The sequence below is a fragment of the Balearica regulorum genome, chromosome 7, assembly GCF_011004875.1.
Source record: "Balearica regulorum gibbericeps isolate bBalReg1 chromosome 7, bBalReg1.pri, whole genome shotgun sequence".
Lineage (NCBI taxonomy): Eukaryota > Metazoa > Chordata > Aves > Gruiformes > Gruidae > Balearica > Balearica regulorum.
The window spans coordinates 16,277,527-16,300,864 of record NC_046190.1 but is presented as its reverse complement, the minus strand read 5'-3'; the positions used below and the strand labels follow the sequence as shown (position 1 = coordinate 16,300,864).

The 23,338-nt window shown below is 51.4% G+C and overlaps 1 protein-coding gene and 1 long non-coding RNA gene across 2 annotated transcripts in view; both read left to right on the top strand.

The window, feature by feature from the left end:
* Positions 1–1,060: 1,060 nt before the first annotated feature.
* On the top strand, positions 1,061–5,234 carry LOC142602496 (uncharacterized). Its single transcript, XR_012836242.1, has 3 exons — positions 1,061–4,472; positions 4,898–5,004; positions 5,121–5,234. It is a non-coding gene; the product is annotated as an uncharacterized LOC142602496 (long non-coding RNA).
* Positions 5,235–7,857: 2,623 nt separating this feature from the next.
* HPSE2 (heparanase 2 (inactive)) overlaps positions 7,858–23,338 on the top strand; it is a 111,523-nt gene continuing 96,042 nt past the window's right edge. Inside the window, exons 1-3 of the mRNA XM_075758171.1 lie at positions 7,858–8,169; positions 9,273–9,430; positions 20,853–21,014. Coding sequence (XP_075614286.1) covers positions 7,910–8,169; positions 9,273–9,430; positions 20,853–21,014 — 580 coding nt within the window. The 5' untranslated portion in view covers positions 7,858–7,909. The remainder of the gene's footprint in view (positions 8,170–9,272; positions 9,431–20,852; positions 21,015–23,338) is intronic.

The window sequence follows — 23,338 nt, the reverse complement described above, 5'->3', positions numbered from 1 at the left end:
TAAGTGAAATAAGCACTGAGATGTGGGATATATGATAACTTCTGAGGCAGAAGGAATAAGACCCCAGGCAAGGGAGCTCCAAACAGTGCACTGTGTCTTTTTTTTTTTTTTTTTTTCCTTTTCTTTTTTTCCATCTCTGAGTCTGTGGTGTTCAATTAACCCCTTTTCTCTATCCTGGCCATGGTTGCTGCAGGTTTGCAAAGCTTTAGCCAGCCTTCTGGATGATGGCGTGTTAAGCACTTGATTTGTGATAACCAATTTTCTCCTGAAATGATACCACAAGTCTGCTGTTTTGATTTAAACTGTTTTCCAAGCATTTTGGTTAATAACAACAGACAGTCCACTCCAAGAGAATCTAACTTGAGGAAGCCATGAAATTTAATTCATTTCTGCAACTTAAATATATAATCAGTGACATATGGTAATACTAAATACAGGGGGAATTGTCATTGTTTAAGTCAAATTTCTGCGTTCAGTCAAAACCCAATAGTCGTAACATCAAACTGTAGTTTCCATTGTACAGGAAATAAAGCATCATTTTTTTTCAAAGAAAATAGACATGCAATTGCATGCCTATTACATTGCTTATACAGCTTTATTTTTAGCTTTCTCCATGTTGCTGGTACTAAAGGGCTAACAGAAGGGAAACTGTGGATGGAGAAGAAACAAGGCAACATCCAGGTCCTGGTAGAAAGGACAAAGGAGATGTCTGCGCTATGAATATATGCTCTTTCCCTGTGGTTGTTTCTGGTTGATAAGCTACTGTGCCTGGGCCAGGGACCCTGCACCTTCTCCCTGATTTCTGCAGCCCTGCCAGCACCAAAGCAGTGCTGAGGTTAGGCTGTGTTGCTGTAAGGGCTGTGGAAATGCTTCTCTCAGAGCTCTTTGTCATCATGAACGCTTTTCTCCTGCCCCATTGCTCCTAAGACAGAGGCATGAACTATTTGCTTGTTCATTGTCAGGAGGAGGGAGGGGGTTTATATCAGATTTGTGTGAAGCTGCAGGCAGACCATGTCTTGGCATGGTTAGGGAATCCCAAAGAGATTCCCAGATTCTGTACTTTCAACCTTACAAATGATGCTTGCAGACCTTTGTTGCTCTACTACCACCTTAAAGAGGAACACATCAGGAACTTAATGGTGGTTAGTGGAATTTGTGCAGAAAGATATTTGTTTTTTCTGGATTTGAGAGCTTTTGCTGGACAATGGAATCAGAGTATTGTTTTAAGGTCTATCCAGCATCAGCCCATCTCCTCCTCCTTCCATTAGTATAGCTCTGTGAGGTACTGCTGGCCTTTTGCCCTTGTTTGGTGGTGCTCGCTTCTGATCCTCCTCATCTCCTGGGTTCATCCTGGGCATCCACTGCTTCTACGTTGCTGGCATTTCCCTTCTTTTCTCCTTCATCTACTTGCCTGGTTCTCAGGCACGGCCCATAGTTCTCAGTGGTTCCTCCTCTTGCTCTCTAGCTGTGAGTTTCATAGTTTGCTTCTGATTTCTCTACACAAACCAAAGTTTGCAGCTTTGACATGGCTGATTTCTCCTGTCTCTTGTCTATAGCAGGGCCATGCTCAGTTGTCCTGATAGAGCTGGTGACAGAGATGCCATAATCAAACAGATACGGAGGACAGAGGTTTAGGATTTTATCTTTACCTGAAAGATTCTGATTTTTTTCTGCCTCCCTCATCCCGGCACCATCTCTGACTTGAGAGTGTTTTGGCTGTTGTTTCTTCCCCTGAGCTCCATCTCCTCGTTGGTCTCTGCACACAGCCCCTTACTCTTATTCAAAATTGACTTGTTTGCTCCTCCAGCCTTGCACTTCATCCATCTTCCTATTTCCCCTCTCTGATCTACTCCTCATGTCCGTTTCCTTCATTTTTGCTGCTGGAATGTGAAGCATCTCTCCAGAAAAATAGAAGGTCTGTGTGAACTTTTACCACCCCCCTCTGTATTCCCTCTTCCTTCACCTCTATTATCTCCTCCCAGATGGTGGGACAAATACTAGCTTGCATTCATTCTCAGGTTTGTAAAATTGGCGTGTTCACTTCTTTTTCTTTTTCACGTGATGATGTGAAATGAGGATAATTCTAGACATTTCTCTGCTCCTCAGGGCTGGGTTCAGTTTGAGGGAAATGTTTCTGAGGCTATTGTGGTCTTCGGAGTGCTGCAGAGCTCCGGGTCTCACTGTTGTGTTTGTCCTCTGTATTTCTTTGACTATGACAAACTGCTGCCACATTTGCTTCTACTCAAGATACAAAAGACAAAACCTAAATCAGACCCAGCCATTGATGAACACAGGGAAGTTTATGGATCTAAACAGCGTTCTCTGTCAAAGGGCGTTGTTATACACGGAGGTATTCTCAGTCATTATTTGGGTTTTTTTCTGCTTGCTAAAGAGGCACTGGGCAAAGGGGATTTCTGTCTGTTGGGGCAGCAACTGGTTTGACCAGCCTCCAGAGCTGTTCTCACAGCTTTGTGGAAATTGTGCATCTCAGTTTTTCAAGAACTTCAAAACACCTGTTGGGAGATGGATACTTTGGGAGCTCACTAGTTCTCTCCATAGACAAATCTGCAGGACTAGGGTTTGTCAGAGTAGTTTTGAGACCATGGATCAAATTAGATTAAGGAAAGTAATAAACTCTTTTTTTTTTTCTAGGAGAGAACATGGGCTAACTGCTCGTGGAACTGGGAATTAAATTACAAAGAGAAAAAGAAAAGATCATTGATCAGCAGCTACCTAAAACTTAACTTCATCACCCCCCCCCATTTCTCATGTGTCTTCCCATGGTGTGCCAGCTAGGGAGAGCCCACACTTGCAGCCTTTATGGGACCAGTGCCTTCTTTTTGTCCCTGTCCCTTATTTGTATAGGTTTCTTAATTAGGCAGCTAGTGAGCACAGATTGTCTCTCCAAGGAAAGCCAGGCACCACCATGCTCCATTTTCCTATGGCTAGATTTGGAGATACCACTTTGTGTTCCTTTCATACTGGCAAAAAAAAAAAGCAAAACCAGCACTGCCAACTGTGCTTTTCATGACCAGGCAGTTGGCTTTGATCGATGTCTTGCTTTTTGCACATATGGAGGGAGGAAGCGCTCTCGGTAGGTTTGCTTTCCTCCCGCTGTCGCTGAGCTCCCTAGCCAGCCAGTCCTTCTAGCCCAGACAGATGTATTTGCTTGTTACAGAACTTCCCAGGTCACCTACATTAAAGAGCAATGCACGGATACTGTATTAAATCAACCAGTTGTCCTCTGCCTGCTTGTTCAGGTTAGACGTGATACATAAAAGTGCTAGAAAATGGTTTCAGCAGTGGAGTTCAGACTGTGCAACACCCACCTTGAGGCACTGGCAGTTTTAGGAGGTTACATTCCAGACATTAAGGCTCTTGTGGTGAAAATGATGGACATTACAGTGCAGAAAGAGCAAAAACCTCAATAAAAAGAATCTGCCATGCAATTGCGTGCTCTGATGACCACAGCTTTACCACATTCACTGGTCTTGCTCTTCTTCTCAGAAATTGTCATGCCATGGTACAGGGCAGGAATTTAAGAGTCCAAAAAAGAAAGTATATTTTGGTAAAGTATCTATGGAAAGCGCTCTTAATTTTCACTTGCTGAATTTTCTCCTTGCTGGCTTCTTTTAGAGCATACATAACTCAGGTTTACTTGACAGCGCTACAGAAACAGACATGGTTGATATCTTGGGAATCAAAGACATGATGATTTTTTTTTTTTAAAAAGGCTGTCTAGCCTGTTTTATCCTTCCCAGCCTAATGGAGGTTTGTTTGGTACAGCACATCCTCTGATGATAATAACTTTCATCATTTATGAGCAGAAGTTTATTTTCTAGCGAACTAAAAATGTTCCTCCTAAGGAGGCTTTCCCCATTTTCTTTTGGGCCAATTTATACAGCCTGAGATTTCAGTTTAAATTTCTCTTGTGCTTTTTCGTGTTCTTTTTTTTTTTTTTTTTGTATCAGCTTTGCCATTTGCCATCCAAAGAGGTTTCCTCTGCTGAAACCCTTCAACAACTGTTCAGATCATTTACAACAAGCACTTTCACAGGCAGTAGCTCTGCAAAAGTAAGGAAAAAGCAAAGCTACTACCTAGAATAACGAAGTTAAACACAGATTTAAGTGTTTGTGAACTGCGACTGACTGAAAGGGTGCCAGACATTTTGCAAATATACACAAAAAGACAGGCCCCTGCTCTAATCGGCTTATAAATTAAAAGGAAAGTACATTGGCAAGAGCAGAAGAGATGATATGACGTGCTTTAAATAGTTTATAGGGAGCTGGAGGATTGTTGTTTATTTGGTGATGTTGGGAAAATATTTAATGATGTGCTTTGGTTAAACTCTTTATAGAAATGCTTCTCCTCCTCCAGTTCTTTTTCCCAATGACTGCTTTGGAGATGAAAACCAGCAAGTTTAGAGTAGATGGAAAATGGAGAAACGTATTTCCAAGTCGACAAAACCGCGAGTAAATCTTTATAGATACTTTTTATGTGAGTCAGGCTTTCTAAAGTAATTATCGTAATATAAGAAAGGACCCAGCGCTTCACCGCCCCTGCGGACGGCGAGCCAGGGTCGCAGCTGGTGTAAACTGAGACATCTCCTGTCGGGGATCTAGGCAAAGACGGCCGGTTCCTTCTACGGTAGATGCATTGCTGTGAAGAAGGTGTACCGTGGCCCCCCCTTGCAGGTTCCCGGGCCGCCCCCGAGCTGCGCCGGGCGGCAGCGGCGGCTCCCGGTGCTCCCCGGGCGGCGGCTCCCGGGGCCCGGAGCTCCCCGCACCTCCGTTGCTGCCCCAGTGCTTGTAGATAACCAAAGCTTTAAAGGGCTATTCTAGCCAGCCTACAATTTATTTAAAAATAAAACAAAAAAACCAAACCGCTTTATTTTTAGATTCGACTTGCCATTGCTGCAGGCAGATGCAAAATGGGGCGCAATTGCTTTTCCGAGGCCACCGGATCGGGGCAGGCTCCAGGTGTTGGTCTGGAGAGCTGAGACAGGTAAGTGAATATTTCCTTTAGCACCGTCTTTCCCGAATGTGGAAGCTGACCCTGGCAGCTGGGAGACTTTTTGCTCCTTTCCGTGCTGTTTTATGTTGTTGGTGATATCTCCGCAGATAAGTGACTTCGCTGCATCCGGAGTTTGCATTCAAAGCGGAGACTAATTGTGAGGAACGTTTCAGAATAAACACATTTCTCCTTCAAAGCAGTTTGTTTGTAAGGAAAAAAAATATAAAGGAGGTTAAACGGGATAATTTGTTTTCTTTCTTGTCCTTTACTACATAATGCACTAGAGTTTCGTTTTAAAATAGAGACACCCTTAGCAGAAGGCACAGTATAAAATTCCGGCCTGCAACCACAACGCTGATTTGAGAAACAAACGCCCCTGAAACCTTGCTGACATCTTCTGATAATACAGGAAAAAAGAAACATTATAAAATAACGACATCTTTCAGAATCTCGTGTCCCGCTTTCGGAGGTGACCCAAAAACTGAGCAGCTTCTGAAGCGGAGGCTTCAGGTCCTGGGTCAGTTTTAAGCGCTGTTGCAAACTGCGACCGAAGTGTTTGCAGCCGAACACAAATTTTCAGGCTTAAATTGCCTTCTTCCTGTCCCGGGATGCCAGGGCTTTGCACAGCTGAAATTGCACAGCCCTTTCCCCCGGATCCTCTTACTTCTTCTAGTGCTCAAAGCCCCGCTGCTCCGGGCACCCCTTTGCTGCTTTTTGTCAGCCTGTGCTGCGCGTTTTGAGCCCCGCTCCCCTCTCTGCCTTAGCGGGATGATTTCACGACAAATCGTGGTTTGTGCGTTCCTTGCTCACCCCTAGCAGGGCCAGAGGTATGTTTTATCCTCCCCCCGCTGCTCTTCATTGCACAGTGACTCCGTGCCTCCGCAACGCCTGCCCGGCTAACTCGCGGCTGGCAGCAAGGCAGGGGTGGCTGCCCCCCCGGGGCGATGCCCTTCGTGGGGCAGAAAGACGAGGGGAGACGTGATTTCCACGGAAGACGGTGCGCCCTGCAGACTTCCCCGGGACCGAGGCCCGAGCGCCTCCGCTTTGTGCGGGGCTCCGCCGAGCTCCAGGACTTGCCGTCGTGGGAGCCACCGGCTCCGCTCCCTCCTCCCGGGCGCTGGCTGGGGCGGACGAGGAGCGCAGGTGGCTCCGCACGGGCACCGGGAGGAGCGGAACGGGGTTCTCAGCCGCGGGGAGCCCTGCCGAGACACTGGGCTGCCCGTGTGCCGGAGGAGCCCCCGGTCCGGGCTGCCCGGGGCGGCCGTCCTGCAGCGCTCGCTCGTACCCGACCCCGGCTGGGCTCCCCGAGAGCAGCCGGCGGATCCCCGCCGTCCGGCCGCCTCTTCCGTGCGGCTCCTTGCGGCTCGGCTCCCGGCGCGATTTGTGCCTCTATCCCGGAGCCCTGCTGTTTCCCGCAGCCCCGGCACCTCCCGAACCGGCGCGGGGGGTGTCCGCAGGTGGGTGCCGGCTCCCCCCGCCGCGCCGGGCCCCTCACCAGCAGATGGTGCTGCGGGCGCCCCATCCCCGGGGCTGCGGGGCCCCGACGGACCGCACCGGGTCGGGCACAGCCCAGCCGCTGTCAGCCCTCCGTCGCCGGGCCGGGCAGCGGCACCGGGGCCCTGCGTGCCGCCTGCCCTGGGCGAAGGGGGAACCGGGGTGGGTCATGGAGGCGGCGGCGGCCCCAGGTAGGGCGAGTTACCTGTCCCGGAGCTCGCCGGCTGCTGGTGTGTGGGAGCCCGGGACTCGCCCGGGAACGGGCTGCTGGCGGGGGAGGATGCCCATTTCGGGTGGACACTCTCTGAGGTGGGCAGTCGCTCCCGGGATGCTCGGCAGCCGCCACCGATCCCGGGTCCAGCGCCATCAGCCTGCGCCCCTCACCGAGAACCGCGGCCGCGACCTCTTCAGCACGCCGAGACCGGGCCGTCCTGCCGCGGGCCGTCCCGCAGGCAGCGGCCGCAGGCTGGCCCCGGCACAAAGGACATCGTCGGTTCAAATCGAACCACGCTGTCCTTTGCACCCCCGATGCGGACGTTTCCACACCGGGCGCCGATGCCGCCGCCCCTCTCCTTTCCCCGCCGCGGGTCGGACACCGCTGGGGCCCGAGGCCGGCGGAAGAGGGCGGCCGGCGGCCCGGTTCCCCGCGGTGCCCGACCGGCCTTCGTGCGCGGGCCGACCGAGCCGGTGGCTTCGGGCAGGGCAAGCCGAGCGTGCCGCGCCGGGGCTCCGGGTTGCCGGCGGCCCCCAGCCCCGCTGCGGCCGTCGGGTCCCGCCGAGCCGTGAGCGCTCACCCCCGGGGGCCTCGCCCAGCACCGCGGGTCCCCGCTCCGCTCGGGGCGAGCTCTGCCCGCGGGTAGCGCTTTTTTTTTCGGGGTGATTAACCCCCTTTTCCCCCAACCAGGGCCGCACCCGCTGCCTTACCGCGTCGGCCGTTCCTGCAAGCTAGGGCCGTGCCGGGCGGCCGCGGGGCTCCGGCTCCGGTCCGAGCTCCCCGGTGTCTCGGTGTCCCGACTCCGGCCCGGTTTTGCGGGGTTCAGGAGCTCCCGCGGCGGAAAGCGGCCGCCGGCGGGCGGCGGAGCCGGCGCAAAGCGAAAGCTCGGTGCTGGCGGGGCTGCGGCGGGCCGGCGGGCCCCGAGCCGAGGGGGTTAAACCAGGAGCCTCCCCTTACCTTCAAAAAGTTAAAAATGTCTGGAGCCTGCATCTCTTAAAGGGGCGGTGCTGGCTGCAAGGAGTCTTGGCACCGGCTGCGAGAAAGGCTGGTCAGGGGCGTGAGTTCCCCTCCACCAGCACCAAAACATTGCAAAAAAAGGCAGAGCGCCCCACACTTTAGATAAGGACAATTAGCCACCAGCGAGCCCCTGCAGACAGCGAGTTAATTAGGGGTTTCCTGCTCTCTGGCATGCCCTGTCCCAGCTCCTGCCCCCCCGGGCTCTTAGCCCTGATGGCACCTGGTCTGGCTCTCATGGCCACCTTCTCGCTGCCCTCCCAGGCCGGGGACAGGAGAGCGCTGCCGGTGGAGAAACCTCCAGGTGTGAAGGGAAGAACTCTCATTCTCCTTGATGTCAACACCAAGAGCCCTGTCAGGATAATCAGTGAGAATTTCCTCTCCCTGCAGCTGGACCCCTCCATCATTCATGATGGCTGGCTCGATTTCTTAAGGTAAGGCAGGAGCCCCCCGGCGCCCTCCCCACGCCGCCCACGGGGCGCCCCGGCGGCCCCGCCGCCCAGCCCCGCCGGGCTCTGCGCTGCTGGCGGCGCTTGTTGTGACGGAGGGAAGCGAGGCCATGGTTTCCATTAAGATGCACATGTTTGCAATGGAGAAAGCATTTCGGAGACTTATCAGTTATGACTGCAAAAATGTCGTGCTCCCTTCGCTCCAACAACCGCTCCTCTGCAAAAAGCACAACACGGGGCCGAGGCAGCACAGGGATATAGAAAAAAAAAAAAAACAACAACCAACCAACAAACCCAGCAGCAGGAACGGGGCCGCCTGCCGAGTCGAGCCGAGCCTTCCCCAGGTCCCGACGGGCGGAAAGCGGGGTGTCGGCCAGGTCTTCAGAGCCCTCCGCTCCCCGGACTTCCAACCCTGCGCGGGGGGCAGAGCCGGGCTGCAGCTGCGCTGGGCTCCACCGGCGGTGCGGAGCGGCCGCGGCCTGGAGGCGCTGGGACAGCCAGAAAGCCCTCTCCCTCCTGGGTAAGTCGGGGAGGGAGAGCGGGTCTCCTCCGCACGCCCGCTCCGAGGGTCCCTTCGGCTGCCGCCTCCGCCTCCGGGGAAGGAGCGGGGCGAGGAGGCGGGAAGGCGCGGGCGAAGCGGAGCCGGGCCGGCTCCCGCCTTCCTCCCCTTCCCGCTCCGCTGCCCTCCCCGGCCGCTCGGCCCGTGGCACGGTCCCGCGTGGTGCGGCCGGGCTGCGCGGGGCGCTGAGCGCTTGTGTCTCCGCGACGCCGCTGCACTTGTCCGGGGGGCGCCGGGGGAGGGGGGCACGGGGGGGGGGGGACGACGACAGCCGGGTCCCGCCGGCCTCCGAGCCGCTACGGGCGGGCGGGGCGGCTCCCCGTTCCCGGGCCGCGCCGCTCGGCCAGCGCAAAGCCCCGCAGCCGGGCACCGCTGCGGTGGTACCCGCACCGCACCGCGCTGCGTGGGGCAGCAGGGCCCGGGAGGGCAGCGGCGGGTTCTGGAGCCCCGCGGCCGCCGGTCCTTGCCGGTACCGGGGCAGGGAGGGCCCGGCCCGCGGCGCCCTCAGCCCGCTCTCTCCTCTCCCCAGCTCCCGGCGGCTGGTGACCCTGGCGCGGGGCCTGGCCCCCGCCTTCCTGCGCTTCGCGGGCAAGAGGACGGACTTTCTGCAGTTCCACAACGTGAAGAACCCGGCCAAGAGCCGCGGCGGGCCCGGCCCCGACTACTACCTCAAGAACTACGAGGACGGTGAGCTCCGGGGCCGGGGCGGGCGCGGCAGCGGGGGGCTGCGGGCGCCGGGCGGTCCCACTCCGCCTGCCCCGCGTTCCTTCGCCCAGGCGGGACCGCGCCGCGCCCGGGCAGTGCTGCCGCCGGGCACCGGGCAGGGGAGCCTCCTCCGTACCCTTTCCTTCCCGAGCGGGGGGAGCCGGGGAGCTCGGCGGAGCCCGCCCGCCCGTTGCCAGTGGATCCGGCGGATGCCGGCCCCCAAGAACAAACGGCGGCACCGGGGAGCGGGGCTTTTCTCGTCCCCTCTCTCGTCCCCTCTCCCGCCCCGCCGCGTTCTCCGGCTCCCTTCCCTCCCAAGCCCCGAGCGGGGAGCGCCGGCCGCAGAGGGGGCTTTGCCTCGGCTGCTGGCGGGGACCGGGCACCGCAGCCCCGGGATGCCTCTGCGCGCACGGCTCCGCGCTTCTCCCGCGGCTGTCGGGGAGCCCTGCCTTTCCCCAAGGACCCCGGCGTCGTCCCGCGTTTCTCCGCCCGCCGCAGCCCCGGGGCTCCCCGCCGTCCCGCCGAGCTTGGTCGCTGCTGGGCCGCTCGGTCCCCGCCGGCCGGGGCTGCTGCCCCTCCGGACCGCTCTGCCATCGTAGGTCTTTTTGAAAGTCACCTCCTGGCCCATGGTTTTCCGCTGCTCCCCTCTGCCCTCCTCCCCAGCGGTCCTTAGCTACACAAAAGGCTTTCACCTTTTGCGGCCCTTAGTTCACACAAAGAAATTTCGTAGAAAAGTCAGGGCCAAGTCTCCAAGTCAAGGCATTTGTTTTAAGAAGCAGAATACCATGCCCGCATGCAAGAATTTATTGATTTTTCTCTTGCTTGTTTTTTTTTTTAATACTTTTTTTTCTTACTCAATGACTTACAAAATTAGCTGAAGATATTTCCATAAGTAATTTTGAAGGCCAATTAATGCCAGACAGATCCCAGTGGGCAGGTCAGTGGAACAGGGGAAGTTTTGCAGAGATCCAGTCAGCAGCACAGTGCTGAATGGAAAAAGCAGATGCATTTGCCAGTTTTCTGATGGCTCTCGCTCCTGCTGTTCCCCCATGTAACGTCTGATCTCACCGAGATGAATGTCCCTCTATTCCCACACGCAGGCAGGTGGGTAAGTTTGCGTGCTCCATCTTTCTCTTGGTATCCTAGCCAGAGCAATCCCGATGTTATTCCTTGTTTTTCTTCTCCTCGTAACAAATCTCGGGGGAAGGGTTTGCTGTAAGCTCTGCCTACTGAGATGCACTTCAGGAGAAAATGCTGATCAAACCTGCTGCAGCCACCTTGAACAGAAGAAATTAAGTGTAGTGCATAAAATTGTGGATGGGACTCATACAAAACATTTGCAGGAACAAATTTTCCCGCTTTCAATATTTCAACAACTTGCAGGAGAGAACTTACACTTATTAAATGTCTTCACAACAGCTTTCATGTTAGAGAAGGACTGAAAGCTTTTGTTTTTTTCAGTTTTCCTTATGGCAATAAAGTTGAAATGTAGCAGCCCTTCAAAATGAAGCTTCTCATAGAAGTTGTAACCACAGGTCTTAACTTTTCATCACTTAAATATGGAACAGAACCATTGTGAATGTGGGTGAGGGAAGGAGGGGACACATGTGGTGTGTATCAAGCATCGGTGTAAATCAGAAAGGTGTGGTAAAAGGGATTTCCTGCCTGGAAGCAAAGCTTTTGTATTTGTTTTTAAGATCTGTGTGCAAACTCCAGGGCTTGAGTTGCTAGTAGCTCTCATCTTTTTGTGCTGAGGCTGCATTGAGTGCTTCACTAGAGGGATCCAGTTCTCCAAAATGAAATCCTGATGCCACTGCAACTCTCTGCCCCGCTGTACTGGATCTGAGCAGCCATCTTCTCCTTTCGGAGCTCTGGTCTGGTTTTTTGTTCCGTTATTTCGCTCGTCCAGGACCTGCATCAGAGATCAGGACCTGATCAGGGATCAGGGCATGCACAAGTGTGCAAGCAGATGCCCTCACTACAAAAACCTTACATCCTGAACAGACAGCACAGAAAAAAGATGATGATCAGTGCCCGAGCGTGGGGGAAGCCAGCAAGCTTCCCTCTAGGTACCCTTCCCCCTCTGCAAGTTATGTGGGGTGGTTTGGGTTGTTTTCCTCATCTGTGGGCTTTTGAATGGCCAGCATTTATTTTCTGAAATTTCTTGTCTAAGCTTTAGTAGCATGGGAGTGGGGAAGAAGCTGGGGGGCTCAATTAGTTAGAAATGTCAGAAAATTATTAAAAGAGAAATCTGTGAATTTCTAAGCCTTGTGTGTCGCCTTAGTGATTTTTAGTGATATGACAAGTGATAGCTCAGTCGTTTTGTGCTTTGAGTGTCTGTCTTTTTGTCCATTCACCCTGTGGGTGCACACAGACTCCAGGCCTGTGACCGCAGTGCCTGGGCTCTCTTTGCAGCCCCCGTGGATGTTCCTGTGCCTCGTGTTCCCATGTGGCCTGCACGTAGGTGGGGAGGGAAGGGCACATCTTATGTTCTTCTGCATACCTTCACTTTCTGAAAATTTCCTCTACCTAGACCTGCCTTTGGGTTCACCAGCTCATCTTTTTCCTCTTGTTTCCTCCATGGAGAACGTGAGTGCGCTCTGAGGGTTATAATAGTTGCTTTTGACTTGTATCTAAGATGTACTTAATTTTCCTGAAATAAGGTGTTTCCTTTAGGCTTCGGGGTCATTCTTTGCTTGTACAAATTCTTCCTGGAAGCGCAGACCTGGAAGTATTGTGTAATACCAGGTGTGTACAGCGTCTTTCCTTTGTAACTCTGAACAGCCTCACCCCAGTCCAGACGAGTCGTGTTTGGGCAGTAAAGGAAACGAAGTGGTGAGTGATCTGTGGTGGCAGTCTGTGATGCCCCCAGAGAGGGTGCATGTGGCAACTTGTTTCAGCACTGCATATAAAGCTGGCACAGAAGTTTCATCACCTGGTGGCAGATTTGTCCGTACTTGACAGAGTAACTTGTAAAAGTGATTCCCTATGATGAATGGTTTAGGTGAGCCGTAGGGTGTGCAGTCCCCGTTAATGGTAGCATGGCTATATGTACCCCCGAACTTTTAGAAGGTCATCTAAGCAATCTGTCTTATTAACCCCCCATGTAAAGTGTACACCAGGTGACTGCCGTTCTATGCAGCCCATGCTTTGCATGGTCAGTCCCAGAGTCCACCCTGTTTGGATACAGCACTGGCCAGCCTGAGGTCTGTTAGAAACAGAAACCAGTTTAGTGTATGTCAAGCTCTGTGGTACCAGGAGGTGGGGCTGTGCCAGAGACTTTTTGACATTTGATGATCAAGCGGTGTAACATTTTTAGCCGCAGATTTTTCTCTCCCTTAAATGGTGTTTCTCTGTATGTGCCCTGCTGAGTTCGTTTTTCTTCACCAGCTGCGCTGGGAGTTGTGCTTTGTTATCTGGGATGTGTTTCTCTCCAGCCGTAAGCACAGGTCTGATCCCTGGGCAGGTACCAAGATGTAAGGTCTCATGCTCAGTCTATGTAGTAGACCTGCTTCTCCTTTTGCTATTGGATTGTGTACCAAGCAATCCGTTTCACCTGTCCTTTCAATTGCCTCACACATCGCCAAGGGTCAGTTGGCTCTGAGGAATGGGACAATAAGAAACATCAGTCTCCAGGAAAACAGGCTTGCGCAGCTCCTTTTTGGAGCAAACACACAGAGCTACCTGTTTGCTCAGGCTACAGTTGCTGGTACAAAACTTCTGAAGCTGGGTTTGCTAAAACCTGACTCGTGTGCTGCCCTGAAGCTTGATGTTGAGTGTTAGGTGTGGTGTGGAGACCTGGGGTCTTTCCTGTTGGTTCAGCAAGGGGTACTGCAGGTGCCGCCTCAGTGCCTGAACGTAGAGTCCAGTTTGGAAGCTCCCTGCTGGTGCTAGAGCAGGAGTTTGGTGAGCTAATGTGGAACCTCCTTGACTGCCTCCCACCTTGAAGGCACGCAGACCAGCTTCGAACACCCTGTGGTTGCATAAACATTGCTTGGAGTTTCTCCATGTGCATATGTGCTGTAAAGGAAAACTCAAGGGAAAAAGAGAAGTTACTCGTAACTGAGGTTCTGCGAGATGCATTGGCCTGAGCGCACAGCCTCTGCAGCTTCTCCATCCCATCCCTCAGGCTTTGTGCGGGCTATTGGGATTGTGTGGCTGAGAAGAGACCAAAGGACATTTACCACACACAGCCAGCATGGCCCTGTGCTGGGTCATGGGAGGCAGAGAGGAAGGGGAGCACATATGCATGCTGTAGGTAGTGCGTCAGAAAAGTTTCTGAGCTGAAGTGCATATGGACAACACATTTCAAAAATACTCTCTTAATTGTTGTTAAGTTACTTCCTTCTATTTTATCTCCTTTTTTGGAGAGGATACTGGGCATCTGGAAAAGTGGCCAATTACCACAAAAACCTGGAAAAAGACATGTTTCTTATGCCTTCCATACTAGTCAGGAGATTTTGCTGTATAGTGTGGGAAACTTTGTGTTATGCTGTGTGATCCTGGCATAGGTTTTCTGGGTGTCCTTTCAGTTTGGGATCCGTTCCTTCAGGTACCTGGCATAACATCTGAACCTCGAGATTTGTGAGACTATCGTTTCACCCTTGCTTGGTCTGTATTGCACAGGCAGCTTCCAGGATGCTGGGCTTTTAGAGTAGGTGTGAGTACCTACTGAGTGGAAAGGAAGGTAGTAAACTGCTAAATGACCTGAGGATTGCTTTATATGTTTGCGTGGTTGCACAGGGGCTGGAGCTGACCTCAGCCAGGGCTGCTGCTCACATTTTTCTGCCCCTTTTGGCATGTTCCTGCCCTCTCCTATGCCTGAAGCCTGAGTTTACATGGTGATCCAGTTCAGGGAACTCAGCTGACCAAAACCTGATGATGGAGAGGTGATCACACTTCAGCTCGTTCAGCCGCCTGAACCAATTAATGATGTGTGACCACAGAGGCGTAGAGGACAGTGCTGGGAAAGGAAAGCCTGCAGTGAAAGGTGGGACTGCAGGAGCCTCAGCCTTGGTCAGATTAAATCTTACAAAACTGTCTCCTAAATGTGGTAAAGCTCATTGCTTGGTTCTCTGCAACCAAAAGGGTTGGTCCCCCTACCTTCTTTTTGCTCTGCACTGTGTCCTTCTGCTGCTTCCCTTGTGTTGGCTCTGGCACATTTCTGATGCTCTGCTAAGCCAGCAGAAAACTAATTCAGAGGGAAAAAAAAGACAACTGTAGTGAGCAGGATCATGAGGGTCATCATGGGGTATGAGGATACCAGAACCAGAGCAAGGGAGGGTTACTGCCATGTGGCTGGGACTGCCCCTTTGGCTCCACCAGCTCATAAAACTTTGCAGCAGGTGTTTCTGAATGAAGAACCATCCTGTTGTCCCAGTAAAAAAGAACAAACAAGTTTTCCTTTATTCAAGGAATCACCTTCTGTTTCTGGTCACCCAGAGCCCCTTTTTTGTCTGCCTAAGTGTCCCTCGACAGTTTAGGCATCTGTCCTTTCACAGCTTGCAGAGGAAACGGTTGGTTTTTCCACCCTCTGAGTGTTTAAAACCCAGCTCCTTTGGGAGGACTGCAGCATTTCAGACATTGCAAGCGCTCAGTCCCAAGGATGAGTAGATCCTCTGAAGTCTGTTGGTCTTCTGGGATTTGCCAGACCTGGGGCTGCTCCATGTTTTGGCATGAGCTCCGAGGCAGCCTCCTGCTTTCTAGTTCCCAGGGACCATGACCGCAGGAAAAGAGCTGCGACCTGCTCTGCCTGGCAGGGATTTCTCGTAAGGAGCTCCAGTGCTTAGTTGTTTCCTCAGAAATTAAAAAAAAAAAAAGGCTGTAGAAATCGCCTTACCCAAGGTAAGGGAGATACTGCCTATGCAGGAGATACATCCAAAGATTGCCTGTTTATCTCCTTTTTTTTTTTTTTTTTTTTAAAAATTTCAAACTCTTTTGCTAGAATCATGCATGAAAATTGCTTTAATAACTGCAGGAAATGGTACAATCAAACAATTAGATCCTGATTTGTTAGTTATTTGCTGGTATATGGGTGAGAGGAAAGATTTCTATGGTTGTATGTTTGATTGTTTATAATATGCATTGTAAATTCTCTAAAAAAAAAAATTACATATTTTTGCTAGTTCCATACTTCTTTCTATGCTACATCTTCTTCTTATGATTTAAAAGTGGTTCATGCAAAGTTACATGCACAAGGGAAATGCACGTGACTTTTCTTATACAGCTATATGTTCTAAATTAGTGGTTGCCTTTCAGGGAAAATGTTTTGAATTTATTATGGATTGGTCCCTGAATACATTTAGGGAAGTAAAAAGTAAATCCAATATTAGGAGTGTTAGAAAAGAATTGGAGAAACTCACTGAGAGCATTCTTATGCTATAAGCAAAGTAGGTGATGATATATTAATCAGTGTAAAGAATATATATGTAGAATAGGGTGGTGGAAGTGATCAAAGTCACAGCTTTCAGTCATAGAGGTTAGGGTTTTTTCAGCTTGGAAAAAATGACTGAGAATATGATAAATACTGTGAACTCAGTGGCACACAGAGAAGACAATTTGAGAATGATTATTTCCTTGTTTTCATGGCACAAGAAATAGGAAGCCAGTGGAATTATTACATATAAAACAAACAAATATTTTTATCTTAATATAGTGGGAAATAACTTGTGGAACACATTGTCGGGGAATTTTTCCCAGCTAAAAGAAAGGAATGATACTAATGTGTCAGAAATTTGCCTAAGACAGGCATGATGAGGATGCAGTTTCTGGCTTGAGAAATCTTCAGGCTTTCTAAATAGAAGCTGTGTTCTCAATTTCACAGTCACTGGGCATTTTATAATAATTTCAGCAGACAAATCTGGGGTTTTTAAAAGCATTTTAAAAAGTAGATATTTTACAAGTTTGGCAACTTGCAATTCATAAGTTTTGCCCGGTGACCCACTAAACATCTATTTAACTTCTGCACTAACACCATTTTCTAATATTCCAATTTTTTAGTAAGAATATTCAGGTTTTGTTATCATAAAATAGTTTGGGTTTTTTTCCCTTTAAAATTCACTAGGACTGGAAAGCTGAAGCAAACGGTCCCATTAGGAGGATGGGCAAACTCAGCTTTTTCTGGTGCCACGGCAGTGGTGACTGTGGCTTTTGCTGGAGTGGTGATGGCTGTGGGCAGCGCTCGCTCACGCACACACAGAAAGCTGAGTTACTTCTCCTCTTCACCCTTCCGTCACACATCCCTTTGACCGTAACCGTATCCCTCTGCCCTGTCCATGTAAACCTGAGTCTGTGTCCCCCTCCTTCCATCTGCCAGTTGATGAGCAGCGATAGCCCGTGTCTGCTCCATGACTCTGGTGACTCCTGGAAGGAAAATGCCTATGGGCAGATGGTGGCATCAGCCACGGGACGGGCACTTGCCCACAGGCCATGCTGACACTGTAAATTCCCATGTGCAGAAGCTCACTCTGTGGGTTGGGGGAACCCTCCCCTGCAGGCAGCTGGGAGCTGTCATTGTGTGCTGTGTGCCATCCTGGAGGTTTCGTGGCTTGGGAGCTCTCTGGCCCGGTACTGGTATGGTGGGAAATGGTTAGTGCAACCCCTTGGTGCAGGTGGCTCACGGAAAGGGACTGCTAGAACTCAGCTAGTCCTGGGATGCCCTGCGTTGGGCATTTTTCCCTGGGTTGGGATTGCTGTGCTTGCGTCGCTCCCCAGGGACAGTTTCTAACTCGTTCTTCAAAATTTCCGTTGGTAGGTTTGGTGACCTCCATAGGTGTCACACGTGTAAACTCTGGAGATGTGCAGATCCCAAGGCGGGACACAGAAATGTGCGGGCACTCGGAAACACAGAACGGCCTTTGCAAAGCAGCATCCTCCGTCCAGGGTTGGCAGCCCGGCGAGGGGAGCGCTCCTGCGGGAGCCCGACATCCCACCCGCTCCCGGTGGGTGGGAGGCAGGCGGGGCTGGGGGCCGAGGCTGGCCCCAAGGCGGGTCCCCCCGCCCCGTTCCCGCCGCCGGGCTTTCCCCTCCGTTTGCCGGTGTCTGCCGCCAGCCGCAGCTCACCTGACCGCCACACGGGTGTGCTCCCGCCATACCGCACGGCGCCTGCCGGACCCGGCACCGCGGCTGCCGGCGCCGCAGGACCGGGGCCGCCCCGGAGCGCCGCGCCGCCGGGGGTCCGCCCGGCCCTGCCGCCGCCGCGGGAGGCTGAGCTGGCCAGGGTACTGACCCGGCCCGGCACGGCCCGCCCCGGCCCGGCCCCGGCCCCTCTCGGGGCAGAGCTCATCGTCTGCGTCTTTGGAAACCATTTGGCGTCCTCTGGGGCTCCCACATCTGGAGTTCTTCTTTCGCACTTCTGGCAAGAGTTGCTTGGGTTCGTGTTTTGCTGGGCAGTTTATTTCTATTTTTTTTTTTTTTTTTTAAATCGACATTCAGGAAGGCATTGTCCTTCTCCAGGAGCTGCTGCTCAGGAGGCTGGCCTGCCCAGTGCTTCCTGGGGCACCCTCCTCCTTGCACTCCTTGCATCTTTCCCTTTTCTCTCTCTTCCTTTAAGATTTGAGGGCTGCAGGCTCCTCGCTGGCTGTTTCCCCTGGGTTGCTCTTGCTGAGATTTCCTCTGAGCCTCCAGCAGCTGTGGCCTGCCACTCCTCTTCCCTTGGTGCTGCTGGCTCAGAAGAGTGGTGTGGAGGTGCCCTTGCCTCCTCCTCTGGACCGAGTACAGCCTGGTGGGGTCTGGATGACCAGGCACTGAGTTCTTTGGAGAGCTCCATATCCCAGACATCTGCCCACTGATTAAGCTGGAGCTAAAATGAACATGGAGTCTACCTCCATTTTTAGGTCTTGTACAAGTTTCTTGGGTCCTTCATCAATCTGAGAAGCCAGGAGCTTGCATGCCTTGCCTCTGCTTCCTGAGAGTCTGCAGTGGCAGCTCTCTGAGAACCCCGTGAAGATGACTGCCAGAGAGTTCCCCCACTTTCAGTGCCCTGCACACCTTCTCCCAGACTTCAACATCTAACAAAACACCAGGGATTTGTCTGAATGTCACTTGACCTCCTTGTGCTAATCCCACAGCAGTTCGTCACCTAAGGACAGGACTCCAAACACTGCTCCTGCCCCTCTTTCCTAGGTTTGGTCCCCTGGCCTGCCCTTTGTCCCCAGACCCTGCTGACAGTGCACACAGGGCCGTCCTTTGCCCAACCATGTGTTTGCTGTGATCTGTGGTCCCCAAAGATGGAGGTAAGGGTGTCGCGCAGACCCGCTGCCACGTCCCCTTGCACTCTCCAAGGTGCTGTCCTGGCCCCTGAGCGGGAGGGCAGGAACCCTGGTCCCAGGCCAACGGTTTCTCCACGTGCGTCCACATTGGTCCTGGTTTGGATTTTAGGAGCTTTCCACCCCATTTAGGAAACAAACATGTTTTGACCCAGCCTGGACTCCCTTATAGCAGTTTGAAGGGAATTGGAGACAGTGTCTTGATGATCTAGTTTCAAAACTTTTGGCCTCTCAGTCTTTTCCTCCGCCAGGGCCTCCTTGATGTGTTGTGCCCCATTTAGCCTTGGGGGTGGGGAGTGTACAACCATTGCTTTCAGTTCTGTAGAAAAGGAAATCCGTCACTGAAGAAGATGAATGACTGTGCATGAGCTCCAGGTGGCACTGGTAGCTGTAGTGATACCCTTTCTGGTGTGGGAGAGTGATAAGACTCTGCTTCTCAATCTTCAGTTCTCCAAATATCTCACGCAGCAGAGGTTCAAGATTGTATCATCACATAGTTTCATTAGTTGGGCAGAATTTGGGTAGGCTCAAATCTTACTCAGTGTCTACCTAAGAGGTTGTGCACCAAAAGCGCGTGGTTGGGGAGTGTGTGCTTCTTATCTGCAGAGGAACATTGTTCCTTCCTCTTCCATCTCATCTCTCCACGTTGAAGCATTGAAGCCCCTGTGCTGGGTGTGGAAGTACTGAGCCATATTTTCATGCTAGCTGGATGCTGCCCTAACTCGTGAGCATGTTAGCTGCAGGTGGAGGTGAGAACTCTTGTCCCTCACTACAAAACACAAGGGCTTTAATGACATTACTGTTCTGAGCACTCTTTTTTAGACAGGCTTTAGAGAAGCTGTGTTAATCCCAAACAGTGCAGTAAAGAGACAGACAGAGCACAGCCTGGGCAAGACAAGCATAGTGACTCTAGGATGAGGCTCAGAGACAGGAAGATAAAGTGACTTCCAGTCCTTCACCCCACCTTTGGAGGGGGTTCTCTGCCAACCCAAGACATAGCAGAATTTTGAACCTATGTTTGCCGAACCTGAGATTTGACACCTTGAAAGACAGGAACATGGCTATTGAAAACAACTTTGGTGTTCCTTGGTGTACATAACGATAATGGAGCTGGAGAGTGTATGTGGAGCAAGACGTGACTCTCTTCTGACAATAAGCTCCTTCAGAAACATCTAGCTAGATGGGAATTAAACCAAGCAAAGCGCAACCTCATGATGCAAAGGGTGACCTCATGCAATGTGGTGGAAGAACTCCAACTTCCATCCTTCCTTATCAGTGCTGGCTGCCTAAGGTTTTGTAAGAATTAGACACAGCATATGGTGCCTGTGGATCTGAGCATGTTACAGAGTTTATTACACTCGGACAGGAACCTTGTAAGGACTAGTTTGCACCACTCCCTTCCTGCTTAGAGCCTGGACACATCTTACTTGATTCTTGTTCTGCCCTGCTATCCCCATCTTTCCATTTCCCCAGCAGGTGGGTAGTTCTAGGCGAGGGAATATATTCTTATTTCACAATATGACTTATAAAATCCTCATATGAAGAGAAAACAATTGTTAAATAACCCTTCTGCCTCCTGAATTGAATGTCAGGAGTTGGAAGGGTACAGAGACCTGTTCAAAGGGTCATAAGCCGTGCTGACCTAACTCTAGCTGTGATAGCTGTGGTGGGGATAAACAAGGTGAGAACAAGCCTTCTTCATCATCTTTTTGACAGGCAAGGGTAAATGGAAGCCAGGGGTCACCAGAATGGGATTTAGTCTTTGCTCATTATTTAGTGTCAAACACGCCAGTAACAGGGTCATAATATAAATGTTGAGAGACTTTTGCACTCTCCTGAAAGAGAGGGGTCATCATTGTAAGAGAACAACTACTAGGCAGGTGAAGGATGGAAGGGGCAGTAGGTTGCGTTAGCATATTAAAGTCAATGACTTCAGCTTTCTGTGGGAGAAAAGGAGACTTGGACATAGTAGGTTCATTGGATAGGTGGATCCAAGGGGACTGGACCCTTTTTTTTGGGTTGCTCATGCTGAGTGATGGTTGTGTGGCTGACATGTTGGCTGGTGCTTATCCAAGTGTCTGGTGAAAATGAAAGCTGAGGTTTGGCCATCTCCCTTTTTTCTTTCCCTTTTGCTGTAGACATTGTTCGCAGCGACATTGCCCTGGATAAGCAGAAAGGCTGTAAGATCGCCCAGCATCCTGACATAATGTTGGAGCTACAGAGGGAAAAGGCAGCTCAGATGCACTTGGTTTTGTTAAAGGAGCAGTTTTCAAACACATACAGCAACCTCACATTAACAGGTAAGGCTGCAAGACCAGCTCCAGAGCCAGGAGCAGGGGCTAGTTCTTGCTAACTCACAGGTGTGTTAAAACCCTCGGGTGCTTCACCTCTGTATGAATCAGCATCTCTCTGGCTGCCTCTGTTTCCTACCAAGATTATTGGGTGCTGGGAGGGAAAGGACCTGCAGGGTCTCGTGGTGGACTCATAAGGCCCCTGCAGCTGGCACCTACGCAGACACTCCAGATTTGGTGCCCCTGGACAGAACGTTTTCTACAGTCTGACCTAAGCCGAATACCACGGCACGTGAAGTGCTGGAGAAATCTCCCTGCTAACTGTTCACGTTGATGGGGCTGCAGCAATTACTAAATTTGGAGTCCTTTAAGCTGCAGCTGATTTTTTTTTCTTTCCAGAGCATGCACTTTGTGTGAACCCAGTAAATATTAAAGAGCAAATATAAAGGGATAATGGCCCAGACAGAGATGAGAGGATACTCTTTTTCTGGCAACTGTTTGTATTATCCAGGGAACAGAATCTCAAAGGATGGAGGAGACTGCCACATTTTGGATACACATTTAATGGTGCTTGTAAAGGACTGATGTCTTCAGGCAGTGAGTGGGCAGAAGGATGGGATCCCAGCAGCCAGCAGTGTCCTTTCATAGCTCTTCTCCTTATCACTACAGCTGGATGAGCCACAGATGATGGGAAGGAGGAAGAGACTAATAAATCAAACAAGATCCCCTTCTCCTCTTGCAGGGTCCCTTTCCTGTGAAAGGCAGGGAGGCATCTGATTTTTATGGGAGGGAGGGCCCCATGGTCTGGCTGGGGAGGAGATGGCAAGCCCCATGGTGGCCCTCCCCTGCTGCTGGGCTGAGAGAGACAAGCGGGTCCTGCGCAACCTCCCCCCACTCTGCTGCCATCCCTAATTCAATGTCCAGCCCCTGCCTTGAAGCCAGCATGGGTCTGCGTCCTCGCCAGTACAGCAGTGAGCTCTGGCTCTCCTGGGGACGTCGTCGGCTGTGCTGGACTTCTCGGGGACCCCCCAGAGAGGGGGTGGCAATACCAGGGCAGGCAGAGGGCTCAGCCCGAGGGGGGCCGGTGGGCACTGGGGCCATGAGCGTGGCTGAATCGCATCACTCCTGAAAGCCCAGCATTTAAATGGGATCCTCAGAGCCGTTTCTCATTCTCTGTAACGTAATCCACTTGGCTGTTTATTCCCAGTACAACTGCTGGAATCAACATTGTCAGCTTTTCCCCTGACAACTTGCTTACTTTCCACTAAACAAACTTCCCTCGAGAAGAGAAGCTGCTCTCCCCTATCCTCCTTCCCTCACCGCTTCAAAAGCTCTCCAGCATTGCTCACATTTTTTACAGAACCTGCAGAGCAGAGGTGCTACCTGGTTATCAGCTCAGCTCTTAGCCTTTCCAAGTGTGTTTACAGGATAGTTCAGAAGGTTTTAGCTCTAACTCTTCAGGAGGGAAAGAGCAATTTCACTGGAATATTACCCAAAGAACTATTTTAATGTCCTTTAACTCCCTCTGAATGTGAACAGAACAACTTCATAATTGTTATGAAGTTTAATCTTTTATTTCATAGACATAGTCTGAGAACATGGACTCTAGACAGCTAAGCATAATATTTAACTGGAACTCTACTAACTTGTGTAAATATTTCCCTTCTCTGTGATGGATCTGGTGTTTGGGGTGGGCAGAGGGGGTTGTACATCTGTTGCAGAAGGGCATTCCTTACCTTCAAAATTCAATCAGCCAGAGTTTGCTTGAGGACTTCTTTTTGTTCTGCACAGTGTTTTTGTACAGTGCTGTAGGGAGTCCCCAGGTCATGAAGCAAGGTTCAGGAGCAAGGATCCAGACCTGGTATGGGGGGGGGTATTGAAGGACTGAGTTTGCAGGGATGAAGTATCCGGGGGATCTCTGAGAACAGGGTTTCTCCTGGATGTCTGTATCCAGGAGTTGCTTGGCCTCATGCAGTGCATGTACTGTGGGTGACCCTCAGTACTCAGTGTCCAACCTAGACTGGAGGAATATTCAACCCTATACCTCTGTGTAAGATGGGCTCCTACTACTGCTAGTTCCTGCAGCACTTTAACTGTACTAAAGAAATGTAAATGGAGTGTCTTGCTCAAAGTCATGTGAGAATACAGGTGCTTTACAATGGGATAGCTACTCTAGGAGAACTTGGGGGTAGGAATACCATCATGAGGCATCTTTATTCCCATGCTACTACCTCTACCGCTGTAGTGATTTGGATAAAAAGTCCCCTTCTCTTCCTCCTCCTCCTCCCACATGACAAAATTATATGAATAACTTGAAAGACTGTAGATCAGGC